Source organism: Microtus pennsylvanicus, chromosome 19 (genome assembly GCF_037038515.1).
Source record: "Microtus pennsylvanicus isolate mMicPen1 chromosome 19, mMicPen1.hap1, whole genome shotgun sequence".
In the NCBI taxonomy this organism is placed as follows: Eukaryota; Metazoa; Chordata; class Mammalia; order Rodentia; family Cricetidae; genus Microtus; species Microtus pennsylvanicus.
In genome coordinates, this window is record NC_134597.1 from 11429899 (window position 1) to 11455013 (window position 25115).

Sequence of the window (25115 nt, forward strand, 5' to 3'; positions counted from 1 at the left end):
GTGAGCTGAAAGAAGCCTATTTTAATTAGTAAAAAATTTAAGACTAGATAAATGTTGGTTTATGTACAGAGCTATATTATTTTAAACTGTATAATAAAATCTCAAAAGAGAGGGAAGCACTGAAGAAAGTAATAGGGAGTAAATTTATTTTTGCAAAAAGAGATATATACTTTGTAAGAGTAGAAAACTGACAAACAGCTAAGCAATAACTTCAAAATTTCTATGAGGCAAGGTTATTGATTAAAAAGTTACTAGTATTGCTCCATTCCTGAATGAATTGACATGGTTAATCACTTGTACGTAGATGCACAAGGCAGAGGAATTAGTCATATCACCCACCTTAAACCTCAGCTGAACACAGAAGCAACACGGATGCAAATTCAATGCTAGAGAATGAGTAGATATTAAACTCCAGGATCACGTCTGCTAACCCTAGTGATGGTGAAGAATGAATGCTCTTGCAGAGAGCTGGAAACAGACAAATGGGCTGTGAACTACGATGTTTATCTATTTCAATAAAAGCAACCTAATATGAAGAGCTTTTAAATTGCAGACAGTGAAGGCTTAGGTGTCCTGGATCTGAATTCATTATGACTTTCTCTGAGTTTGTGCAATCTCGTAGGAAATTCAAGTCTTCTCACAAAGGGCAAAAAATATACCAGAAGTGGGCAACATTGAAAATGTTAAATAGAACTTTATAACAGTAAAGGGACTTTTCTTTAGAAGTGTATTCTGACATGTAAAAGATTAACTTAGGGATAAAACTATGGGGTATTTCTCTAGAAATGTTGAAAGAAAAAAAATCACATAACAACACTAAAAAAAAAATCCGTGCTAAAAACCACAAATGGGTTCACAACAAGCATCCATATGATCAGCTTTTGTAACGACTTTGTTGTCATAAACTGTGTCTTATGTGGCTGTAACCATTTGCTGGTATTTAGGAAAATAATACAGTTCAAAGAAGACTGATCAAAAGATAAAAACGGGCTTCTGTTTTGGAAGAGGCATGCCACGTTTGTCCCATGATCTGGATGGGAGAATGCGGAGGAACAAAAATGGTGACGGTAAACCCTTTAAATTTTACAAAGTAGCTTTACTATTTAATCAGTACTATTGCAGATTTTTCAGTTCACAGGTAGCTGATAGATGTACATTTACTAATAGGTTGTCGTCTAAGTCAAACATGAGCCATTTCAGAATTTTCCATCTCTTCAAATAATGTGTCACCTTACTCACAAATTTCCTCCATTAGTTCCCATAATCAAGATTTGACTGTGCATATATTATAGGTCAGAGACAGGAACTAATATATGCATCAAGAAAGAACCATTAATAAACACAGTTGTCAGAATTCACTTCGTAATTTTATTTCAAATTATAACTACCCTGTCATGAAAGGAGACCACTGTGGCTTTTCCTTTGACTATCACACGACTGAAGTAATGGGCCCCAAAGAAGCAAAAATTTCCTTTGGAATCCTATGTTAGAGAAAGGAGAAATCCAAAACACTGGTACCAACCAGAGTAGGACTCCCCTTCCAGGAGGAGATACCACACAGTTATGGTAACCTATGGCAACAACTTGTATAATAGATAAAGAGACAAGACAATGATGGGTCAGAAAAAATGGGTGGGACCACACCCGGCCAGGTGAGTGTGCACACTGCTAACTCTCAGAGAGACCTGGCATGTTACTAGAGCTTTTCAGTGCTTCCCCCTTCTGATGTGGGCACATTAAATAAATTTCGTATCTCTCTACTTTCCACAAATGCTTGTCTATTTAGCTGGCGCATTAGGTACAGCTGGGGTTACTACATTCCCAGGCTTTAATTCTAATGCCTCCACCAAAAAACAATGGTTTTTAGCTTAAATGAAGTCTGTTTCACCAAACACAAACTATTTGAAACGTTTGACATATCTGCCGCATGTTTTACCGCCTTGTTAAGAAAACTGAAGCCCCAATTCAACGAAGTAAACTTTCAAAGGAAAGAAGAACACTGTTAAAATTCAAGACTGTTGTAGCTGCTACTTGTCTGCTAAATCACCTCTCCAAGGCAGTGTTCTCCAGCATGCCTATGTTTTTAAACGTTTGCATAAATAACTCCAATTCAGTTGGGACTGATGAAATATTATCCTGCTTCTTTTCCTCAAACAAGCCCAAACTCACCAGGCTTATTAAACTGTCCTGAGTCGATTTGTGGGAGCACAAAATGGAGCTAGGTGCTCAGAGACTCCATGTGACCAGAAGAGCACAACACTGAAGCGTATCCACAGCTCTGTCACATGTGGGCCACTCTTGGTTTTCATCTTCTGCTGTTTCTTTTCCCAGAGCACCTGAAAAGGTAGATAGATAAAGATAAAAATAAAGAAAACATACAAAAACCTCTGGGACCATGATAAGGCTACTAAGCATGATCATGTTATCCCTCCTTCCCTCCCTCCCTTCCTTCATTCCTTCCTTCCTTCCTTCCTTCCTTCCTTCCTTCCTTCCTTCCTTCCTTCCTTCCTCCCTCCCTCCCTCCCCCTCCCTCCCTCCCTCCCTCCCTCCTTCCTCCCTCCCTCCCTCCTTCCTCCCTCCCTCCCTCCCTCTGTCCCCCTCCCTCCCTCCCTCCCTCCCTTCCTTCCTTCCTCCCTCCCTCCTTCCCTCCCTCCCCCTCCCTCCCTCCCTCCCTCCCTCCTTCCCTTCCTTCCTTCCTGTGGTTTTTCTTTTTATTGTTGAACAGATTTTTATTGATTACAGAGTCCATTTCTTGACTGCCATTTGGTTTGCTTTCTCACGTGTTAAATTGTCTGGCAAACTATAAAGCAGGCTGGAACTATACAGTGTTAATTCCTAAAGGTAAAATGATCAACAATAACGTGGAAAGAATTCAAACAATTCTCACATGATGAGCCCCTAACATGGTAAGAATTTCGTCCCTTAATTTTCAGCAGAGGTTGAAGAATAATTAATCCCCCCTTTCTAAATCTCACAAAAACTTTCCTTCAGCACCGTAAAACAGTGCAAGGCTTGGAGCGGACTGCTCCGCTTTCCTTTGACTTTTCACTTAGCTTGAAAAGAAAGTTGACACTGGGTAAAGATGATCCCAACTATGTACCAACAAGTCTGCAGGAGGTGTCACACTCACATGAGGAAGTCAGACTGCAAAAATCCAACCCTTTTCCTGTTTGTGGATGCAGGGATGAACATATGGCCCACACCTGGAATGGATCGAGGCTTTTACCTAATAAAACCTTCTGAGCCATTCCAAGAACGACACCAAAGTGGCGTGTGGAGCAGAGCTGCCAGAGGTAATCTTCTTCACCTCCTGGTTCTTTTAAAACAGAAAACATAAAACTAACAACTCGCTGCCCCTGTGACGCTTGTGAAATGTGCATTAAGGAGGTGGGAACCCAAGTCTCTTAAGAAAGGTGCCATTATATCACGGCCACAAGTGTCTCTCTGGATTGTCTCAGAAAGAGCTGGTTTATGAGGAAGAGGAGCGACTGGTAAGCATACAATTAAAACATGGAATGAGACAGAGCATAAAGTCCAGTTAGAAGTTTAAAATGTTTTACTTAGAATGTTTTTACAGTGGAAAACATTCTGCAGTGATAAAACCACAGCCGCATTGACATATGACTTTTTTTTAATCTATTAAATTTAGCTTCAATTTAGGAAAATGTCATTTGTAAGGTAACACAAGCTCAATCTGCAGTTTAAATCTGAAATTCCCAATCAGCAGAAGAAAAGTTGATGAGATCCAGATTAAGAAAACATCATTAAGACATCAGGAAGGGCAGCATAAAAAGATGGGAATGTGGTTACAAATGTAAATCAATATAGTAAAAATATTTTCCACATTTTGCAAATAATATTGTTCATGCACTAAAGTTAACTTTCTGACAAAATTACAATTAACCTGGACCCCATCCTGAACCTTTCTCTGCTCTCATTCAGATCTGAGCATATTATAACTCAGAACCTAGATTCAGCATGTTTTGCATCCTATCTCTCTGGGACCTTCAATCTTAAAACCGGACTCCTTTTCAATAATAATCAGCGGCAGATGGGCAAAGGAACAACTATACAAAAATGAACCACAGGCTGTACATACCTCTTGTGCCTTCCAGTAAAACAAACTTTCTATCCCTTTCAGATAACAGGCCACCACAAAAGCAAAATACTAATGACAATAATGAAAATAGTAATAATGTTAATAATGATGGTATTGTTATAGCACGGGAAAAAAGAACTGAGCTTGTCATAGGCACAGCTATGTCTGAGTGTTAGCTGGGTCATACTCCTTGAGACATGCTAGGGAAGCAAAGGTAGGGCAGGAATCATGGGAACCAAGAGCTAAGATGGGAGATACAAACCTTTTTGCTATTTTTCCATCACCATAGCATATACATGAGAAAAACAAGGGGAAAAATATACTTTACCTCGTGGCTTCAGTGTTTTTCTTTCATGGCTAGCTAGTTCTATTGCTCCAACATTCACAAAAAGGCAGACCATCATGGCAGAAGAGCTCAGTAGAAGAAAGAGCTGCTGATATCTTGGCAACTGAGAAAACAATGAAGTAACAGGGAGGCGCTGTGGCCAATGGTACACCTTTCAAAGCCAGATCCCCAATGGCTCATTTCCTCCAACTGGGTATCTTAATCCATAGCTCAGCCTTTTCAAAGTAGTCTATTAATATGTTGAATTGATCACTGGATCAGATGATGTCATTACTGTCGTGACCTATCCTACCAGCTAGAAATCAAGTCTTCAAAACATGAGCCTTTTAGGGATACTTTAACTCCAAACCACAATGCACTAAATTCTTTCTCAGAATTGTTTTCAAATGAGCCTTATGTTTAAAATCATCTATTTCTACCAGAATACAAAGAAACAGAATTTATTTTTTTTAACCTGATCTTATAGCTTACTCTTTCACTCAAATAATCCGTGTAAATTTCCTCATGTAAAGTTTAGGTTATTATTAGTCATATCACAATGAAATACCAACTGAATAGTGTCAGGATGGGAATTATCAAAAACTTAATAGATTTAAAAGTCTTGCTTTGAGATGTGGAGAAAAGAGAACTCTTTTATCTTATTAGTGTAAATGTACTGAGAGGCCATTATGAACATTAGTGTGGGGTTTCTCAGAGAAGTAAAAGCGGAGCTGTCATTATGCAGTGTTTGCTCCTCCAGTGTGCACAAATAGGGAAACAAAAACAGCAGTCCCATGAAGATCAATGTATGCCACCATGTTTACAGCCTTATTCACACTTGATTTTAGCCAAACGAAAAGTCCTGAGCAATATTACTCACACTGAGGAAGATGTAGTGTCCACTGATAGATGAAGGTCAAAAAAAGTATATAAAGCACTACATATAATGAAATATAATTCAGTCATGGAACAAGAAAAAGAAACATACTGTATGACATCATTTTATATGCAAAACCTAAAACACTCAAAAATATAGAAACAGGGAATAGAACAACGATTCATGGAGGTGAATGGGAAGAAGTTAGGTATAGTTAGCAAGTTTGGAGAGACAATATATTACACTAAGACAATATTTGCTGGTATTGGCCGTAGAGTAAACACCTTAAAGGTGTGAATTTTATGTGCTCTTACCACAAAAAGGAAGGAGTGCAGTGGGTATTTAACTATGCTTGACTGACTCCCACACTTGTAGAAAGATAAAGTAGCATGCAATTTTTGAGACAACTCATGGCTCACAAATCATTGTTTGGTAGCTAGCAGTTAATAAATAAATTTTTTTAATTTATTTATTTATTAAAGATTTCTTTCTCTTCCCCGCCACCGCCTCCCATTTCCCTCCCCCTCCCCCAATCAAGTCCCCCTCCCTCCTCAGCCCGAAGAGCAATCAGGGTTCCCTGCCCTGTGGAAAGTCCAAGGAACTCCCAGCTCCATCCAGTTCTACTAAGGTGAGCATCTAAACTGCCTAGGCTCCTACAAAGCCAGTACGTGCAGTAGGATCAGCAACCCATTGCCATTGTTCTTGAGTTCTCAGTAGTCCTCATTGTCCGCTATGTTCAGGGAGTCCGGTTTTATTTAAAATTAGTTCTGTGCCAGATTTTTTTTGTTAACTATTCTGAAACCTGTGTTTCAGATGCTTTACCTTACAAATATCATTTAGAAGCCTTCCTTTATAAGTTCAGATTGATTTACTTTAAAAGAAAAGTCAGTGAATGAAGGGTTCCTAAGAGACACTGAACAATCGTCTTTGACTGATTATTAATACTAAGAATAAAACAACAGCAAATGGGAAAAAAAAAGCAAAATCATAGCAAAGAGTGGCCAAAGAATTAGGAGGAGCGTTTTCAGCAAATACTGGTCTTAGAAAGCACTCAAATGCCTTAGCTCATGCCAATCATTAAAGTTAATGGAGAATTCATAATAACTACTAATAATTGAAAGCAGTAGAGAATTGCAAGCACATGCTGATCAGCAACATTAATGGAAAAAATTCTCCCTCCAAACTGCTCGTTTTCAGATATCATCTCAGAATAGCAAAAAGCCGTAAGTGTAAGTTGTGACTCTTTTGTTGACAGTTTCCATTACTTTGTATTAATCACAAGCATGCGACCTGAAATAGGCACACCCTATTGTGGCAACAGGGGTTTAATTATGACTCCATGTGTATTTGCCAAAGTGTATTTCTTATGACTTTGGTGCCCTGAAAATGGAAGTGATCACCTGCTAATTATGCCCAGGATCCCTGAGAGCTGTCTAGCATGATAATCTGGTCTGCACATTTGAAATCCTGAAAGGCCCTTTTTCTTGCTATTGCATATCAAATGTGCTAGTTTCCTCGGTGCGTAAGAAAGCCAACAATCGCCCAGAAAATAGACTGGATGGAATGCCACAGTCCCTGCCTTCTCTTTAAATGAACACAGCTTCTTTGCCTTCCTCTTTTTATAATGCCATTCTTTTTGCATTAGATCTTAGCCTCACATTCATCTCTGTTGTTTAAATTTTTCTTATCCCAGAACAACCATCAGGCAACAGATTCTATCCATCAGGAATCACACGTGCAAACCTTGAACCAGGCGGATGACTTGTGTCTCAGTCCTGTCTGCCAACAACCGTCTGCAGCAGTTGCAATTTCCCCCTAAATATTCCCACCCTGAAAGGTTGTGTGCTTCCTCCTTTCCTTCCCTCCATCTACCTTCTCTATTCTTCATTCTCCGTGTGTGCTCCCAACTTATTTCTCCTTCAACACCCAGGACTAATTCCACGTCTACTATCAGACACTTGCTGATTATCCTCTGATAATGTTATTTGCATAAGCTAGCGTTTGTTGTCTATGTTGTGGATTTCATACTCTTTCACATATATTGTTATTTAAATCTCAATTTACTTTACTTGTGTATTACAACTAGATAAGAAGCTATTTTTTATCCAGTAAGAGTTTCACATTATTATTCTTCTTTCTCATAAGTTCCCATGGTTTCTACAAAAGAAAATAGCAATAAAGGAGTTGGGACAATGGAACGAGAGTCCAGATAATCAAGTTTAATGGTTAGATCAAAATTTAAAACTTTTAAAAATGTTTTAAATTTAGCTGAGTCTTATAAATATTAGTCTCTCATCTTTTTAATGGGGGGATTCTTGAGTTGTTCACCTAACACTGGACTATAAGCATGTGTTAATGAAAGCATATATTATTATTTTAGTAACTGCTCAACACAGATGTTAGCCTTCAATGCTATATATAGGTTTTATCTTTTGTCATGAAGTTAGGAAAGAACATATGACAAGTAGGCAAATGACTGTTCAGCATGCTCTGTGCCCTTGTCATGGCGATTGTTAATGTGTGAGCCTGTAAGGCAATGGGAAATTAAGATTGCAGTGAGAATTAAACATGTTAACAACGTAATAACAAGTACGCACTGCAGGAAATTACCAGAGCTCCAGTAAACTAATGCCCTAGGTGGACTTTTCTGTTCTACTCCTCAGTTCCCAAATAACCATGCTTAGATATTCTTAATTATAGATGCTCAGCCAATAGCTCAGTCTTGTTACTAATTAACTCTTACACTTTAAATTAACCCATGTTCCTTGCTACCCTATGCCACATGGCTCAGTATCTTTTCTCAGTACAGCAAGTTCATCTCCTGCTTTCTCCTCACCTTCTCTTCTTCTTCATGTTCTCTTTTTGTCTGCCAGTCCTTTATAACCTCTAGCTATTCAGCTGTTGGCCAGTCAGCTTCTCTTTTTTAACCTGATCACAGTGACATATAATCACACAGTGTAAAGTAATATTCTACACCCTGCCTTCATGCATATAGTGATAGCACTAAGGGGACTCTGCATTTTTCAAAAAGAGAACATTAAGTTAGGTGGAGAAAGTCTTAGAAGGAAAAGGAGAAGAATTTTAGGGAAAATAATGGGGTGGCAGATTTGTGTGCAATTCTCAAACAACAAGAATATTTATTATTACTATTACCATTATTATTTCACAAAGGGAGATTGTCCTGGATTGTCTAGGTTTTCCTCATATAATCTTGAAAGTCTAAAGGAGAGAAAGTAGGAGGCAGAGGAGCCATTGTCTAGTGGTACAATGGGAGAAGGCTTCCGTGGGGCGGCTGTCCATGACTACTCATGCTCCAGTAAGTTCCATGTCTATTCATACTCCTGTAAGCTCCATGTCTACTGCTGCTCCTGTAAGCTCCATGTCTACTCATGTTCCTGTAAGCTCCGTGTATTCTCATGTTCCTGTAAGCTCCATGATGTCTACTCATGCTCCTGTAATCAAACCAATAAACCTGATTGTTTACCAAGCTGTACTTGAAAGAGTCTTTCTTTGATCTGCCAGTTCCTTCCTTATTTGGGAAGATAGACATTTCTTTTACATCTATGGAGGAAAGACCTGCAAAGGGTGCAAAACATTTCACAGTTCAAAAAATAGGTAATGATGATATCTAGAGAACACAGAACATATCATTATCATGGAGGCAATATTATATATATTTACAATGAGAAAAGATCCCAAAACGAAAAAGAATGAAGCTAAGATAGGAAGTCTGATCAAGGACAGCCTGGGCTACAAAGCTATATCCCTTTTCACCCCAAATAAGTTAAAAAACAGCATAGCCAAATCAGTTGCAAAGAAGAAATGTAAACTGAAGTCTGAGAGAAAGCCTCACAAACGATTTCTGTTTTATGTCTACAATGACAATTTCTTGCCTCCCTTTAGTAGTATCAATTATTGAGCAAGTCTTTGTTTATCAAATTGGCATCTTAGACCCAAATTTTAAGATTTGATTTATGATAATGTATTTATTTCAATCTAGAACTCTACCTAAAATAAAATACTGTATTTGTTGTCCATGTATTAAGAAAAAAGAATGGCTGTACTTATTTACCTAATAATATGCAAAGATTGAGATAGATTATTATAGTGATAATAACAGATACCAAAGCTGAATTGGGACTGATGTGTGTGTTAGAATTGAATAAGATACCAAATAAACACAAGAACATGCTTATGACATACTTAGGTTTTAATCGTTGATGGCATACTATGTGAAAAAAACATAGCAAAGCAAGCACATATTCCTCACAAACATATACTTCATACAGAGTTTCAAGCATGGAATATTTAAGAAACTACAATGAGATACAAATAAGACAATAAACATTACCAAGAATTGGACATCAGACCCTCAGACATAGTACTATACACATAAATAGAAATTTTATGCAGTTTATACAATAGAAAATTGGAATGATCCTAACAATAAAGTTAGAAAATATAATTTTAAAATAAAAAAACTTTAAGGAACAGTAGTTTTTTTAAAAAATTGCATATTAGAAAATCAGTTTAAAAACTTACTTAACAACTATGACAAGTCTCAAGAATAGAGAATAAAGAAAAATGTGAAAGCAATTACTATTTAAATACTTTAAAAACGAAATTCTGGACAGGAAGGATGTGAGTTTCCACATCAAAAGGACTCAATAACTAGAGAACACAATGAATGCAGTCAGACCAGACGTATGGCAGTTAGGAACAAGTAGAAAATCTCAGATCACCGGGTATTAAAGAGCAGCAAACAGAAGAAAACAAAGCCTGATGCAGAACAGTCGCGCTTGACATTCTAAAGTGTGAGCTCAGAAGGATGCTGAACTCCTCAGTAGTAACATCATTCATGAAACAACCACGAGGGACAGCAAAGTCCCACGAAGGCACACAATGGTGTGAAAACAAGTTTTATGACACTATCCTACAGAAAAAATGGCATAGATTAGCTAGTTTTTGGAAAAATGTAGAAATGATATCAAGGTAGGGAGAATGCTGTACCTGCTAAATTAGTGATAGATACACAAAATCAAATGGAGAAAAAGGAAATATTTTTAAACATATAAGTAGTCATTTTTTCAAAATAAAAGATAGCTGGGGATGTGTCTTAGGGGACAGCGTTTGCTGAACCTCCACACGGCCTTGGGTTCAGGAGTGAGCAGCACATAAGAAAGCTGTCCTGTTTCAGGGGCTGAAAAGATGCCTTGGTGAGTAGGAACTCGCTGCTCTTGCAGAAGAATAGAGTTTGATTCAAGAACCCCCCCTCCCCATTGAGTGGCTCATGACTGCCTGTAACTCCAGCTCCAGAGGATCAACCATTGATTTCTTCTGGCTTCATATGCACGAACGCAGACACACACTTCTAACTAATAAGGATATTAAACTAAAAAAAAAAATACATAGAATTGCATATTGGAACATCATGTGCCATGTGATTGAACTTTAACAGTATTTGCCTAGAAGGGTAAAACAGCAGTGATTTAGTTACTGAAAACTGTCATATACTGAAGAGGATAGTCCGGTTAGTGGTGGGAAGATGAATGGTGAAATTTCTATAAGAGGACATTTAAAATTCAAAACTTTGTAAATGGTATATTAACTAACAGTTTTAGTAATGTAAAATTAATTGTCCAAACGAATAGGGTTGTTGCGTTTTGTTATAATTTTACAGATTATATTTTTAAAACTTTTATAAAAGTAACTTTTTAAAAAAAATCTGTATTTTTAAAAGAATGTAGATTTGTGTCTGCAGCCACTAGAGGGCAAATATTTTGTCAATCTCATGAGTGGGGGGAGAGGGGAATATACGGTCTTAGTACGTATAGACTAGACTAGTGCTGGTCAAATAAAAAAAAACCCACAGGTCACTGCCAAAAACTGAATGCTGTATTACATTTTTAAATAATTACAGCATTGTATTCTCATAAGATTGGCAGGATAGAAACGGTAGAGAACCTACCTTCACTAAAGTATTATTCTCCCACTTACAAAATTAAGTTACCAGGTACGATATTGTAGGATGTAGGATAAGATGCTTGCTTTTTATGCCCAAATATGATTTTTAATTTCTTTATAACAAATGAATGATGTCATTTAACCAATTTTTTGTATGACAGACATTAGTTATAGAAAAGAAAGGTCTCCTTTGGTTATGAACTTTAGCCATTTGATAGAGAAATAAAACAGCTGTGTGGAGATATGGGAGAAGAAGCAAACGTGTGTATGTGTGTGCATGTGTATGTGTGTGTGTGAGGGGGGGAGAGAGGGGAAAGAAAGGAGGAAGGGATGGAGGGAGGGAGGGAGAGAGAGAGAAAACAAGGATGGTTAAAGGGAGGACATTGGATTGCTGCTTTGAAAACTGATGCAGAAGTTGAGACAAAATGAGAAAAACTCAGGAATTTATGGGAATTGTTAGACAAATCACAACCTAAAAATTCCTTCTAAGTCTTTAATGATTCTCTTTGTGTGTGACGCTAACGTGGTCATTGCCGCGACAGGACAAGAACCTTGTCTGGTTTACTTTGTTCAGGGAATGAACATCGTGACAAACAGGATGCCCATGAGGTATGTTTTCTAAATTGGAATACCTTCAAAAGACAAAGGGGATGTTATTAACAATTCTAGAGCCAGAGCATGGCTGGTGGAGAGCTCTCTACACAGATAGGACCGGCGCTGTAACAATACATCCGTCACTGGAGAGCCGGCAGGAAAGAAGCAGCTGTGTTGGTTTTGAAGGCATACCTAATTGAGGAACATCTGGTGGCAGGTAGCCAGCCCATTAAAAATCAATTATACTCAACCACTTGCATCTGAGCCATACTGCGCCAATCTCTTCGCACTCATCAGATCCACATGTTCCTGAATAAACACGCACACCACTCAGGCCAGTGCCTTTGAACTTCGTGGGGTTGGAAGTGAATTTCCTCAGTGGCTTTCCTCTGACCCATGGAAAAGAGAAGCGTTCCTGTTGATCCACTCCTTACAGTTGACAGGGTGAGAGACCAGGAAATGGTTTGAATAAAGCCCTCCATGTGGTGGTAACCAGAGAAGTTACTACTCTGTGTAGCTCTGCAGTGTATAGAATATATTTCATAAATAAGAGGATTGGTGATTGTGATCATGGAGTAGACATAAGGGGTGCAAAGCAATCAAGAATCCTTTTTATTAAAGTTAGAGTACCAGTTTGGGATATGAAAAATATTTTATGAGTTATAACTCAAATGCTGTTTGCATATTTCTGTATTAGAGAGCTCTATTTGCAGCTTAAACGACAGGATCTAGAACACCGAGGAAAGTCACAACAGGACTAAACTCATCTTTGAGGTGAAGCTGTGAACAGCATCCGGGAAGAATGAAATAAGTTGTGGATGCTTGGACTAGAGAGATGGCTCAGAGAATAAGAGCTAACTTCCAAGGCCCTGAGCTCAATTACCAGCAACCACATGGTAGCTCACAACTGTCTATAATGAGAGCTGGTGCCCTTTTCTAGCCTGTAGGCAACGATGCAGACAGAATACTGTATACATAATAAATAAATTGATTTTTAGAAAGGTACCATGGACTGTGGACACCAAAGTAGAAGATAAAGAATCTTAGAAAATAAAATAAAAATTGACAAAAGTGATTGTCAAATAAGTCTATAGTTCTAAAGGTATACAGCTAGCTCACCACCAAAAATAGGAGAGGGACTCTTAGTTTCTTTTCTCCCCTTTCTATGTCCTAATAGGTAAGTTACAAAGTAGTTTCTTCTGGTTTCCCAAGAAAAATTTAAATGAAGAATGAACAGCGTGTATGTTATATCTTAAAAATTGAGATATTAATAAAATAGAGCTGCTCTTTGCCTTTAGTTTGTTTAATCCAATTTTCCTACAGATCAGTCTAATTTTAAACACAAAATTTGTAAAACAAATGAGTTAATTAATTATCTTGACTTTGTATTTCAAACACCACTTCTCCTTTTAAACTATGGCTTAGTGATTGTCTACTTGTAGTTATAATTTAATTCTTAAATTTGGAAAGAATCTTGAAGATGATTTTAGTTCAATCCCCTTCTATAAAGATGAAATAATTGAGGCTTTGAAGGCTGACCCGAGGTCAGATGTTCTTCAGGCCATGCACCTTATAAATGAAGATGGGACTCTCAAAGTCAGCATTTCTGGTTCTGAGTTTGCCGCTGTCTTTTTCAACTTTTTATGTACGGCTTATGTTTTACATTGACATGTTTATGAAGAACTAAGCCTGTTTATGGCATAGAATAATTTAAACCCACATTGAATCTTTGGAACTGAAATGTAAGCAAACTAACATTTGTTAAGCTACTTAACTTTTTGTCCTTTCCGTGATTTTAATGAGCAATCATTTGGCGTTTGTAAAGTCTCATAATGCTCACTTAAGTAGCACACTTATACATATTTATTGTCATGTAGATACTGCAATAAACATGCATACATGTATATGTTTAAAATACATATAAAATATTATACTTCTATATTAGATTTTTATCTGGCATATGACACCAAAAGGCTTAGTACATGCTCAGTACATGCTGGCCTGTATGCACAGGCACATATATGATAATTACATAAACCACAATCAATACAATTCATAGCTGCATTAATGTTAAATAGCTTGGTATTTTTGTGTAGTGTTCCCCACCATATTACCAAATCTATCTTAAAAACAAGCACTCTTCTCACTCACTGGGAGTTGTTATTTCATGTTTGCTCTAGAAAACGAAAGTTCAAGCGTTTTATCATAGGGTCTGACTTTTTCTGACAGCATCTGTTGCTTTCAAACAGCAGAGTAACCAGAATGACAAAGAAGATGCCTTGCACCACTCTACCCTCACAGAAAGGCTGGGCCACAGCGCCGTGCAGCAATAACAATGTGAAAATCTTTATATGAAGTTGTTCACCAGAGACTTGTCAATAGGCTGAGCCATATTGGATCTGGCAGTCTTACTACTGGGACAGTATTTGCCTTGAAGTCCTATCTTTTCTCTTTTTCAATGTCAGCCTGAAGGCTCTTAGACAACATATGTTCATTTCATGTCTTAGAGAAATTGCTTCTGGTATTGCGAATGCATTACCACACCGAGCTTTCTTGTAAAACAGATGGTACATATTAAGGTCTCTGTTTCTTGCACAGTTTCACTAACAATGGCACCACATTCTTCACATTGACAAAAGTATCATCAGCATCACGCGGTGCGGCCCTAGCCTGTGTCAGGATGCTAAATGAGCACTTCAAACAGAAAGATCAATGATGAAGGTGAGTCAAACCCCTCGGAGAACTACAGATTGAAAGTGGTCATTTCTTCAAATTGTTCCCTTAAAATTTTAGTCAAGAAATACTCTGTCTTGCTCTTCAGAGACCCTCTATCAAAGGACTTTTCAAGTAAACACAATGACAGACACAGAATAGTCAACTTTCTGAAAAGAAGATTTTGAAGTACACACCCAGCCAGGGTCAGTGTTAAGTGATGACTTTCAATTTAAGCAGTGTATAATTCTTAACCAGGCTGTTTAGCACCCACCCGAGATACTCTAAGAATTGGATTACATCAGACTGAAAGGCACATCTAGATACACTTTAGTAAGGTTACTGAGTATGATATAAGCCACAATCATTATTTGGAAGACTCTATAATGATCACTAAACTCTCTCTCTGTCTCTCTCTCTGTCTCTCTGTCTCTCTCTCTGTCTCTCTCTCTGTCTCTCTCTCTCTCTCTCTGTGTGTGTATGTGTGTGTGTGTAGTGTGTATGTGTGTGTTGAATGTGTACTTCATGTACGTACAATGCTCATGGAGGTTAGAAAAGGGCATTGGATCTACTGGAGCTGAAATTACAGAAGTTTGCAATCCACCTGATGTGGGTAGTGGGAAAAAACTCAGGTCCTCTGTAAGAGCAAAGTACTCCTCACCATTGAGCCATCTCTCTAGTAAATCTTCATTTTTCTTACATCCTGCAAGATATTTTTTATGATTTTTTTCTGTCCTTTCTTTTAATTAATTAATTATTTATTTATTTTTAGTCAGGTATCATTTCTATTTTGGCAGAAAGAATATAATCACACATAAAAACAAAGACAAGCAAGGCTGTGGTGGTGCATGCCTTTAATCCCAGCACTCGGGAGGCAAAGGCAGGTGGATCTCTGTGAGTTTGAGATTATCCTGGTCTACAGAGCTAGCTAGCTCCAGGACAGTCAAGGCTACACAAAGAAATGCTATCTCCAAAGAAAAAAATATCAACTAATATCTAATATTTTTCAAATCTTTATTTTGACAGTCCTTCTAAATAGTGGGAACACACACACACAGACAGAGATAGAGAGGAGAAAAGAGAGAGGAGAGAGGAGAGAGAGAGAGAGAGAGAGAGAGAGAGAGAGAGAGAGAGAGAGAGAGAGAGAGAATTTTTTTTCTTGATAAAGTGCTCTGGTCAGACATCTCCAATGTATTGGATGGAAGATGCAAAAATACAACCCAGTGCATCACAGAAAGAACAGACATAAGAGTGGGAGGGGATGTATTGGGAATGGGATTTTGGTGTGAAGGGGCATGAAAAGATAATGGTGGAGAAGTGACCAAAACTAATTATATCCATGTGTGAAATTCCTAAAAAAAAAATAATAAGATGAAAAGTTGCAAGAATAAGCACTTGTATCTTTGTTTTTTCAAACTGAGATGATAATTGCGGCTTCTCTCTGGGAACTCTGATGTCTGTAGACTTTTTTTTAAAATTATTTATTTATTAAAGATTTCTGTCTCTTCCCCGCCACCGCCTCCCATTTTCCTCCCCCTCCCCCAATTAAGTCCCCCTCCCTCCTCAGCCCAAAGAGCAATCAGGGTTCCCTGCCCTGTGGGAAGTCCAAGGAACCCCCACCTCCATCCAGGTCTAGTCAGGTGAGCATCCAAACTGCCTAGGCTCCCACAAAGCCAGTACGTGCAGTAGGATCAAAAACCCATTGCCATTGTTCTTGAGTTCTCAGTAGTCCTCATTGTCTGCTATGTTCAGCAAGTCTGGTTTTATCCCAGGCTTTTTCAGATCCAGGCCAGCTGGCCTTGGTGAGTTCCCGATAGAACATCCCCATTGTCTCAGTGTGTGGGTGTACTCCTCGTGGTCCTGAGTTCCTTGCTCTTGCTCTCTCTCCTTCTGCTAGACTTCTTATTTAATGATGTTGGATTCTTTTTGGCTATGATACTGTAGAGGATCTTAAATTCAAACTTCTATAAAGATTCTGCTCTGTGTGCTTTTCTTATAGTTTTCTTTTCAACTTTATCAGGTGCTCATTTGCTTATAAAAAAAGCTTGAGACTAACTTACTTATTCTTTTTGTTGAGAGAACAATACGCATACAACCAAAAAATGAAAAAGGTGATTTTAGTTTAGTTGTTTATTATTGGTAGGATTCATTAGTAAACTCATTAATTCTGAGTTTTCCTATGATACACTTTTTGCTTGATTCCAACCTTTTATTAATTACTGGTTTACTCATTTTCTATTTTTTATCATTCAATCTTCATAGGCTTTATGTATGTTAATATTTACTTAGTTCTGCCAAAGAAACACAGGTAATGGCCAATCCAGTTTCTTACAATCCTTTGTATTGTGTGATCAACTATAATCACTTGTCTTCCATTTCTTACTTCATCTATTCCATTTTTCCTGTTTTTTTCTCAGTCAAGGACATCTTTGTTTCATTTTTAGGAAAGTCATTTTGTCTTATTGATTTGGTATTGATTTTATAGTCTCCGTTGCTACTTATTTCTTCATTCATTTTCATTATTTATCTCTACATTTTTTCTAACACGTTGAGTATGCTTAGATTGCATAGTCTGAATCTTTTATACACACATTTATTGCTAGAGATTTCACTCTTAGAATTGCTTTTGCTTCATCATAGAAAGTTGATAAGTTGAATCATTATTTTTGTTTGCCTCAAGATTTTTTTCTTTTGTTGTTACTGATTGTTTATGTCATTTTTGTTCTGTACTGGGTATTGAAACTTGTGTCTTGTGTATGATAAGAAATTTTTCTTCCAATTAAATAATGTATTCATCCCCATCTTTCTGTTGATATTGTATCTATCTATCTATCTATCTATCTATCTATCTATCTATCTATCTATGGTTTTATGAGACAGGGTTTCTCTGTAGCTTTGGACCCTGTCCTAGAACTAGCTTTTGCAGAACAGGCTGGCCTTGAACTCAGAGAATTCATCTTACCTCTACTTTCCAAGTGCTGGAATTAAAGGGGTGTGCGACCACTGCCTGGCTTGTTTTGATATTTTGTTTTACATTCTCAGTAAGTTTGCCCGGGATAGCCTTGATCTCTTGGAGCCCAATCAGTATATAAATTTGGGATCCTTCTGCCTTAGTCACCTGTAGCCAAAGTTATAGGCCTGCACCTACCAGACCTGATTTCTAAAGATGCAATTAAATTTTCATTGTATTTTCTTTGTTGATCAATTCATGATCATGGTGTTGCATTTTCAGGCATTTCTCAATTTTCAAATTTTCCTCTTTTATTGATTTCTGTTTTTACATCAGTTTGGCTAGAAAATAATACTGTTACAATCTTAATCCTCTTCAATTTGTTGAAACTCGTTCTGTTCCCAGTCATGTGAGCTACTCTATTCTGGAGAAATAAGGACTGGAGAAAAGTATATGTCCTGCTGTTTTTTTTGATGAAATGATTTGAATATCTGATGTCAGCCCTGTTTCACATACAGGAGAAGTCTGGTTCTGATTATTAATTATAGGCTGGATGACCTATGCTGAAACTCTAGTCCTGAAGTCTCTTACTGTTACTCTATTGCTTTCTCTCTTCAAATCTTTTAATATTTGTTTTTATATTTAAGAGACCCAGAATTCAGTGTTCATATAAAAATTATTCTGGTTTCTTGATGAAATATTCATTTATCATGTTGTAATACTAATGTATCTCATCCAGTGGTGGCCACCTCAGCTATCTTTTGACCTGTTTTTACATGTTCCTTAACTTTCAATTTTGATCTATGTGGGTCCTTTGAAATAAAACGAGTCTTGTCAGTAGCATATTTTTGAGTCCATTCAGCCTCTCTATATGTTTTAAATGCAGAATTTACTCCATTTTCTTCCAAGGAAATTGTTAATGGGGAAGAACATAGTACTGCCATTATGCTAATTTTTCTGGCTCTATTATAGACCCTACATTTGTTGCTTTCTCCTCTTTCCATCTTCCCACATGATTATGTAATTATTTCTAGATGCATTCTTTGATATCTTACTTTTACTACTTCCTGTGTCTCCTTTTTTCCCCCCTGTAGCTATCACAGGGCTTATCAGACATTTTATAGTTATACGAGGATGGTTTAAGTTGAAAACAATTTTGCTTTGATTGTGGACAAAGACAATTTATATTTCCTCCCAGCTTTTTCTCATTTTGATGATGTGATATTTACATTTCTGTGCTGTATATCCTTTTGATAATTGTAGCTCTTCTATTTAAGAATAATATATTCTTCATATTATGAGTGTGATTACTTATCATTATTAAATATGAGATGATTCTCTATGACAATGTACTTATTTTCCCAGTAAATTTCATATGCCATGATTTATACTAACAACTAGCTCCTTTTCTTTCTATTCGATCCATTTAAATATTGTCATATCATTACATCATTTTCCCCTTTCCTTTTCTTGCTCCTAAACCCTCCCTTGCTCTCTATCAAACTCATGGCCTCTTTTTTCACTAATTGCTGTTACTTTTGTGTGGATGTGTGTGTCTGTGTGTGCATGCCTGCATGTGTTTATGTATATGTATATATAGACATATTATGTATACAATGTATACAAATATATTCCTGAATATAACCTGCTCAGTTTCTTTAATGCTGCTTTCATGTTTTCTGGCCTGACCATTTGGTATTGCCGTGCCATAAGGCCTTCACCCTGCACAAAGAACAACCGACATGCTGAGAGTGGGGGAAATGGGGTTCCCCAGGAAAACCCCAGTAGTTGGTTAGCATTTCAAGACTGCACAGTGGTAATGACCGCCTTCTGCTTCTGACTCTATTCATCTTGCCTTTATGTCATAAGGGCAATTTTCTTGGACAAAATATTTCCAGGTAGGTATTAGTGGACTCACTTTCTCATAACTTAGCTGCAGGCTTCCTGCCCCCCTCCTCTATAAAGGTGTCACCTGAGAAACCTGCTGCTCGTGGCCTCGAACTTCCGTGTGTGCTAGGTTATGCTCTAGTATCTCGGACTCCTATGTGTGCTAGGTTATGCTCTCTTGTGAGTTTAAAGATTCTCTGACAGTGTGCTTAAAACAGATTGTTGAAGTTTTAATTTGAAAATTTTAGTACTTTAATTGAAATTGAAACGCAACACTTTCTTCCCCACTGTCCTCCCTTCTGGTACTTTTAGCTATTCTCCCTCAAAACCCTCCAGTGTCACCCCGCTTTCAATTTGATTGCCTCTTTTCAAAATTTTAATTGCCTCGCAGAACCACACACACACACACACACACACACACACACACACACACCATCCCTACCACATCACATGTATGTCTGTGTGTGCACAAATATGTGTGAATAGTTTGGTTGAGTCTGTAACTGTTGTTTGTTTTATGTATGAAAATGATCTCCGGACTGTTGAAGTCTTAGTAGGATAGAAATTGATTTTAAAGACATTTGACCTTTTGATACCAAAATATTTGTACATACATACTTGCTTACATATATTTAGATTTCTAAACTTTTAAAAAGTTTTCTGTTATGATTTTCAAGTAATAGTTTAAATGTTTGCTTTTTTGATATTGTTCCATGATTTTTTTTTAACTTCTAATTGCATTTTTCACTAATTTTCCTGTGAGTTCAGAGATTTTTTTTCTTAATGACTTAGAACTGGCTATCATAATCTTATATTTGACATTTGAATGACAAGATTTTTCAGTTATAGATTTTTCATTTAAAATTCATGATCTCTGTGAAGTTTCTTGCTTTTATTAAGATTAATATTTTTCCAACTTTATTAAAAATTTTCCCTGTATTTTCTTAATCATCGTTAAATTTTCTTAAAACATTTTTAAAATTTTACATTCCATTTCATTTATATCCAATACTAAAAGTGTTGTTCTTTTGAGTGTATGATATCGCCTTGGGTCTGTTTCTTGGCTTGTATTGATGTTTGTACTTTTGATGAAACAGACACACCCTTTGACTTTCACAAGTCCACTGTACTGTAAAGCAGCCTTTCCAGATGTTGGCACTACAAGAGGATATAATGAATATGGTACCTTAATTCTGGCACAAACAAGCCTGCATCTGTTCATTGTATCAAAGCCAGTGGTGGTGGAGATTGCAAGAACCGTCAGTGTCAAGGCTATGGATCTCTACAGTAACGCTGGGTGCTGCTTTGTTTCCTTTTTTCTTCAGTGGTTTGTGGGCAATGTATGTACTTTTAATGCAGTAATAACATTTGGCTTTATTCTACTCTTCCAGTTTGGTGATGAATCTCTTACTTTAAAAATTACTTATATTTTGTTTTATGTGTGGAAGTATTCGCACACATGCTTTTATGTATATCATGTGTGTGCCTAATGCCCACAGAGGCCAGAAAAAGCTATCATGTCCTTGGAACTTTAGTTTAGAGATGATTGCAAGCCACCATGTCAGTGTTAGAAACAGAACCCAGGTCCTCTGTCTGAGTAACAGTTACTCAACCACTGAAACATTTCTCCATCCCTCAAAATTCTAATTCTAAAATATAAACATTTGGTTATAATTATATAAATGATAGGAACAGTATTATTAAAATCTGAAATTTGATTACTCTTGTACTATATTTGGAAGTCTGGCTGTAAAATAAATGGAGTTGAAATTCATGGTAATTTCTTTTAACTTTATTTTACAAGAAAGAGAGGTCAGAAGAGGAGGAGGAAGACTAAGAAGAAGAGAAAGAGGAGAAGGAGAAGGAGGACGACAACCATGTGATCTTATTGGAGAATCTGCAGTTTCTGACTTGTGGACTATAGGAGGTTAAGGGTTTATCTACAAACAGTGTCTCAGCATTTCCTACTCCCCAAGTAGTCTCCTAATCTTATGAAACCAGAAACATATGAGATATACCTTACTTAAAAAAAATCTTAAATGCTTAATAATAGAGAAGAATAAGTACACATTAAAGTCTGGATAATTGAATAATAAAGTATGTGCTAAGATTATGTAAAAGAAATTTAAATAAGGAAGTATTGATGATAAAAACACATGTGTATACTTGTGAAGAGTTCTGGGGAGAAATGGGAATTCATTGGCCAGTATTCCATCAGTTGTCTATTTTGTGTGAGTGTTTTGTGTGGAGGTGTGTTAAATAGGCTACTATTAGAAAGATGAATGTCAGAATGTCTGTGTATGGTTGTTGGAGGAGATGCATAAATAGCCGAGAAAGCAAATTTTAATAGAGATTACAGGTTAATCCTGATATTAGAAAAGTACTTCATTCTCTAACAAAAACAACCAGAGCAGAATCACTGTGTACCTGAACACCAAAAAGCTATTCAGACCTCTCTCTTCCAAATGGTTAAATAATTTTATGTAAAAGTGAACAACATGAAGGGAATCTCATATAACAAATGAGATACTAAGAAGTATAATATCTTCATGTATAATAAAGCAACCTACAAAACTATGTCATCAACATGGCTAAAGCTTATGAGCAAATATTTTTAAATGAGCAAAATAAAAATAAATCAATAAAGTGTGCTATGGAATATTGTAGGCCAAGGCCACTTATTTGTTCCCTCTGTTGGCAGAAGCTGCTTGTCCGTTTCCTGTCCACCCAGACTCCCAAAATAATCACACAGAAATCTGTATAAATTTCAATATTGTTTGGCCAATAGCTTACGTGTATTTCTGGTTAATTCTTATATCTTAGATGAACCCACTTCTATTAATCTGTGTATTTCCATGTGACTGTGGCTTCCTGTGTATCTGTTTCCTGTGGGTGGCTACATGGCTTCACTCTGATTCCACCTACTCTCTCTAGGTATCTCTGTCAGATTGGCTTCACAGTTTCTTTATTAACCAATGGCAAGAAAACATATTCACAGCATACATACATCACCTCCCATATCACCTCCCCTTTTCTGTCTAGATGAAAAGGAAGGTTTGTGTAGTCAACTATATATACATAAAACCCAAGAAAGTTTAGAAATGCCCACTTAGGATTAGGAGAAAAGTAGCTAGCACCATGCCAGAGGCTCAGTGCCCATTGCCTGGCCATGTGGAAGTATTGGTTCTGCTAGGTGAGCACAGGCAGCAGAGCATGCCAGATCCCCACTGCCATGCACAGAGATATTTCCAGCCCACATGGTGTGCTGCATGGCAGATTTAGCTTTTACTCAGATGAAAAAGGTTTCTATGCTGCATGGTGCTTCCCAGGGTTGAGGTGGTGAGGATGGCTCCCACCCTGCAGTCTCAGGCAATGAATATGCCTCCAACATGTTGGACTTGTCATGGCCAAAAGGCAAAACAGCCTTAGGCCTAGCCATGCTGCTTAGCATTTTAAGAAGCAGTCCTGGTCAGAAAAGGATTACAAATAAACAATGAAGACAAATTCAGATAAAAAAAGACCTCTAAATGGGTCATAGTATGTTTTTAAAATGTATGTAGGCTTCAGAGAGAGAAGAAAAAGGGTATAGAGAGTTACACAAGGAGGTAAATGATTTTTTAAAAAATTAAAACAAAGTCTTTAAAGAGAGAGAGAGTAAACTTGTAGAAAAAGTAATCTAATAAGAAAAATAAGCCATGTAAGGATGAAATATACACAGAGAGATTGCAGTATGTATACTATTGTGTTTTTGACTGTGAAGGAGCTAAGTATAGGGAGATATTTCATTCTATGGCCTGCTAAGCTAAACCAACATACACATTTTAAAGGAAACTTGACTTCAAAATTTTGGTCTATGGATTTTTGCTTTGGAAAAGAGGTTCTTATTTTGTTCCACAGAGGATGAGAACCTGTGCTTTCCTTCCAGACTAATGTGGTTTGATGGACCTACAGTTTTCCTTAGTTATGATAAAAGATAAGGTAGATATAAATATTGTAACTGTAATTCTTGCTTGTACATATTTTGTTATATGCATTTTTGCTATGTTAAAGACAAAACCTTCCCTTTTATTTAAACAGGAAAGTGGAAATGGTGTAGGAAGTCCTTCTGTCTATATGTTGCTTTTATTGGTTAATGAATAAAGCTGTTTCGGCCAGTGGCTTAGCAGAATAGGGCAAGGTGGTGGTTCCAAGCAGATAGAGAAAGACGGAATAGGCAGAGTGGGTGAGAAGCCATATAGCTGCCTGTAGGAGACAGACACCTCTGCTGGAGCCAGCTGAAACTTTGTCAGTAGGCCACAACCTCGTGATGATGCACACATTAATGGAGACAGATTAATTTAGGATATAACAGCTTGCTAGAAATATGCTTAAGCTATTGGCCAAACAGCATTGCAAGTAATATAGTTTCTGTGTGATTATTTTGAGTCATGGTGGTTGGGAAACACTGTGTGAATATATGTCATTGTGTTTGGTTTAATAAAGAAGCCGAGAGCTTCTGAACATCCTGCTCACCAGTAAACCCGGGGTTGGAAAAACCACACTAGGCAAAGAACTTGCATCAAGATCAGGACTGAAGTACGTTAATGTGTGTGATTTAGCTCAAAAAGTCTGATCACCGGATATCATGGAGTCTGGCAAGATGGCGTCTCCCAAGAGCATGCCAAAAGATGCACAGATGATAGCCCAAATCATGAAGGATATGGAGTCTACAGAATATGAGCTGAGAGTTATAAATCAGATGTTGGAGTTTGCCTTCCAATATGTGACCACAATTCTAGATGATGCTAAAATTTATTCCAGCCATGCTAAGAAAGCTACTGTTGATGCAGACGATGTGCGATTGGCAATAAAGTGCTGGGCCGATCATTCTTTCACTTCTCCCCTGAGGGATTTTTTATTAGATATTGCAAGACAAAGAAATCAAACCCCTTTGCCGTTGATCAAGCCATACTCAGGTCCTAGATTGCCACCTGATAAATATATTTTAACTGCTTCAAACTATAAGCTTAAGTCTTTGCAAAAAAAAGGCACCTACTCCTGCAGGAAGAATCACAGTTCTACGATTAAGTGTTGGCTCAGTTTCTAGCAGACCAAGTACTCCCACACTAGACACACCAACTCCACAGACCATGTCTGTCTCAACTAAAGTGGGCACCCCAATGTCCCTCACAGGACAAAGGTTCACAGTGCAGATGCCGGCTTTCCAGTCCCCTGCTGTGAAAGCTTCAATCCCCGCAACATCAACAGTTCAGAATGTTCTGATTAATCTGTCGCTAATTGGGTCCAGAAACATTCTGATTACCACTAATATGGTCTCACAGAATACAGCCAATGAGTCAGCAAAGGCACTGAAAAGAAAACGGGATGATGATGATGACGATGACGATGATGATGATGACTATGATAATTTGTAATCTAGTCTTGATGCATGTAACATGTATACTTGGTCTTGAATCCATTGTACTGAAATTAAGCAAGCATGTTAGATGTTCTAAAGCTGTATTTTAGAAAGTGGTATTTAATAAGTATGCTTTCCATGCTTTTCAATTGAAATGTTGAGTTTTAATGGAGCTAGTAATAGTCAACCTTTATGCATAAAAATAAAATTGTCAATTATCCATTTGAAAAAAAAATAAAGAAGCTGACTGGCCAATAGCTGAACAGAAAATGGTTAGGCAACACAAACAGACACAGCAAATGCTGGGAG

The 25115-nt window shown here is 37.3% G+C and overlaps 1 protein-coding gene across 1 annotated transcript; it reads left to right on the plus strand.

Annotated features, from left to right (window-relative positions):
• Positions 1-23904: 23904 nt before the first annotated feature.
• Positions 23905-24955, plus strand: LOC142838183 (transcription initiation factor TFIID subunit 9-like). The gene is given in 2 exon segments (XM_075953532.1): positions 23905-24446; positions 24448-24955. Coding segments are annotated over 2 exon segments (789 nt in total). The 5' UTR covers positions 23905-24032; the 3' UTR covers positions 24823-24955.
• The last annotated feature ends 160 nt before the right edge of the window (positions 24956-25115 follow it).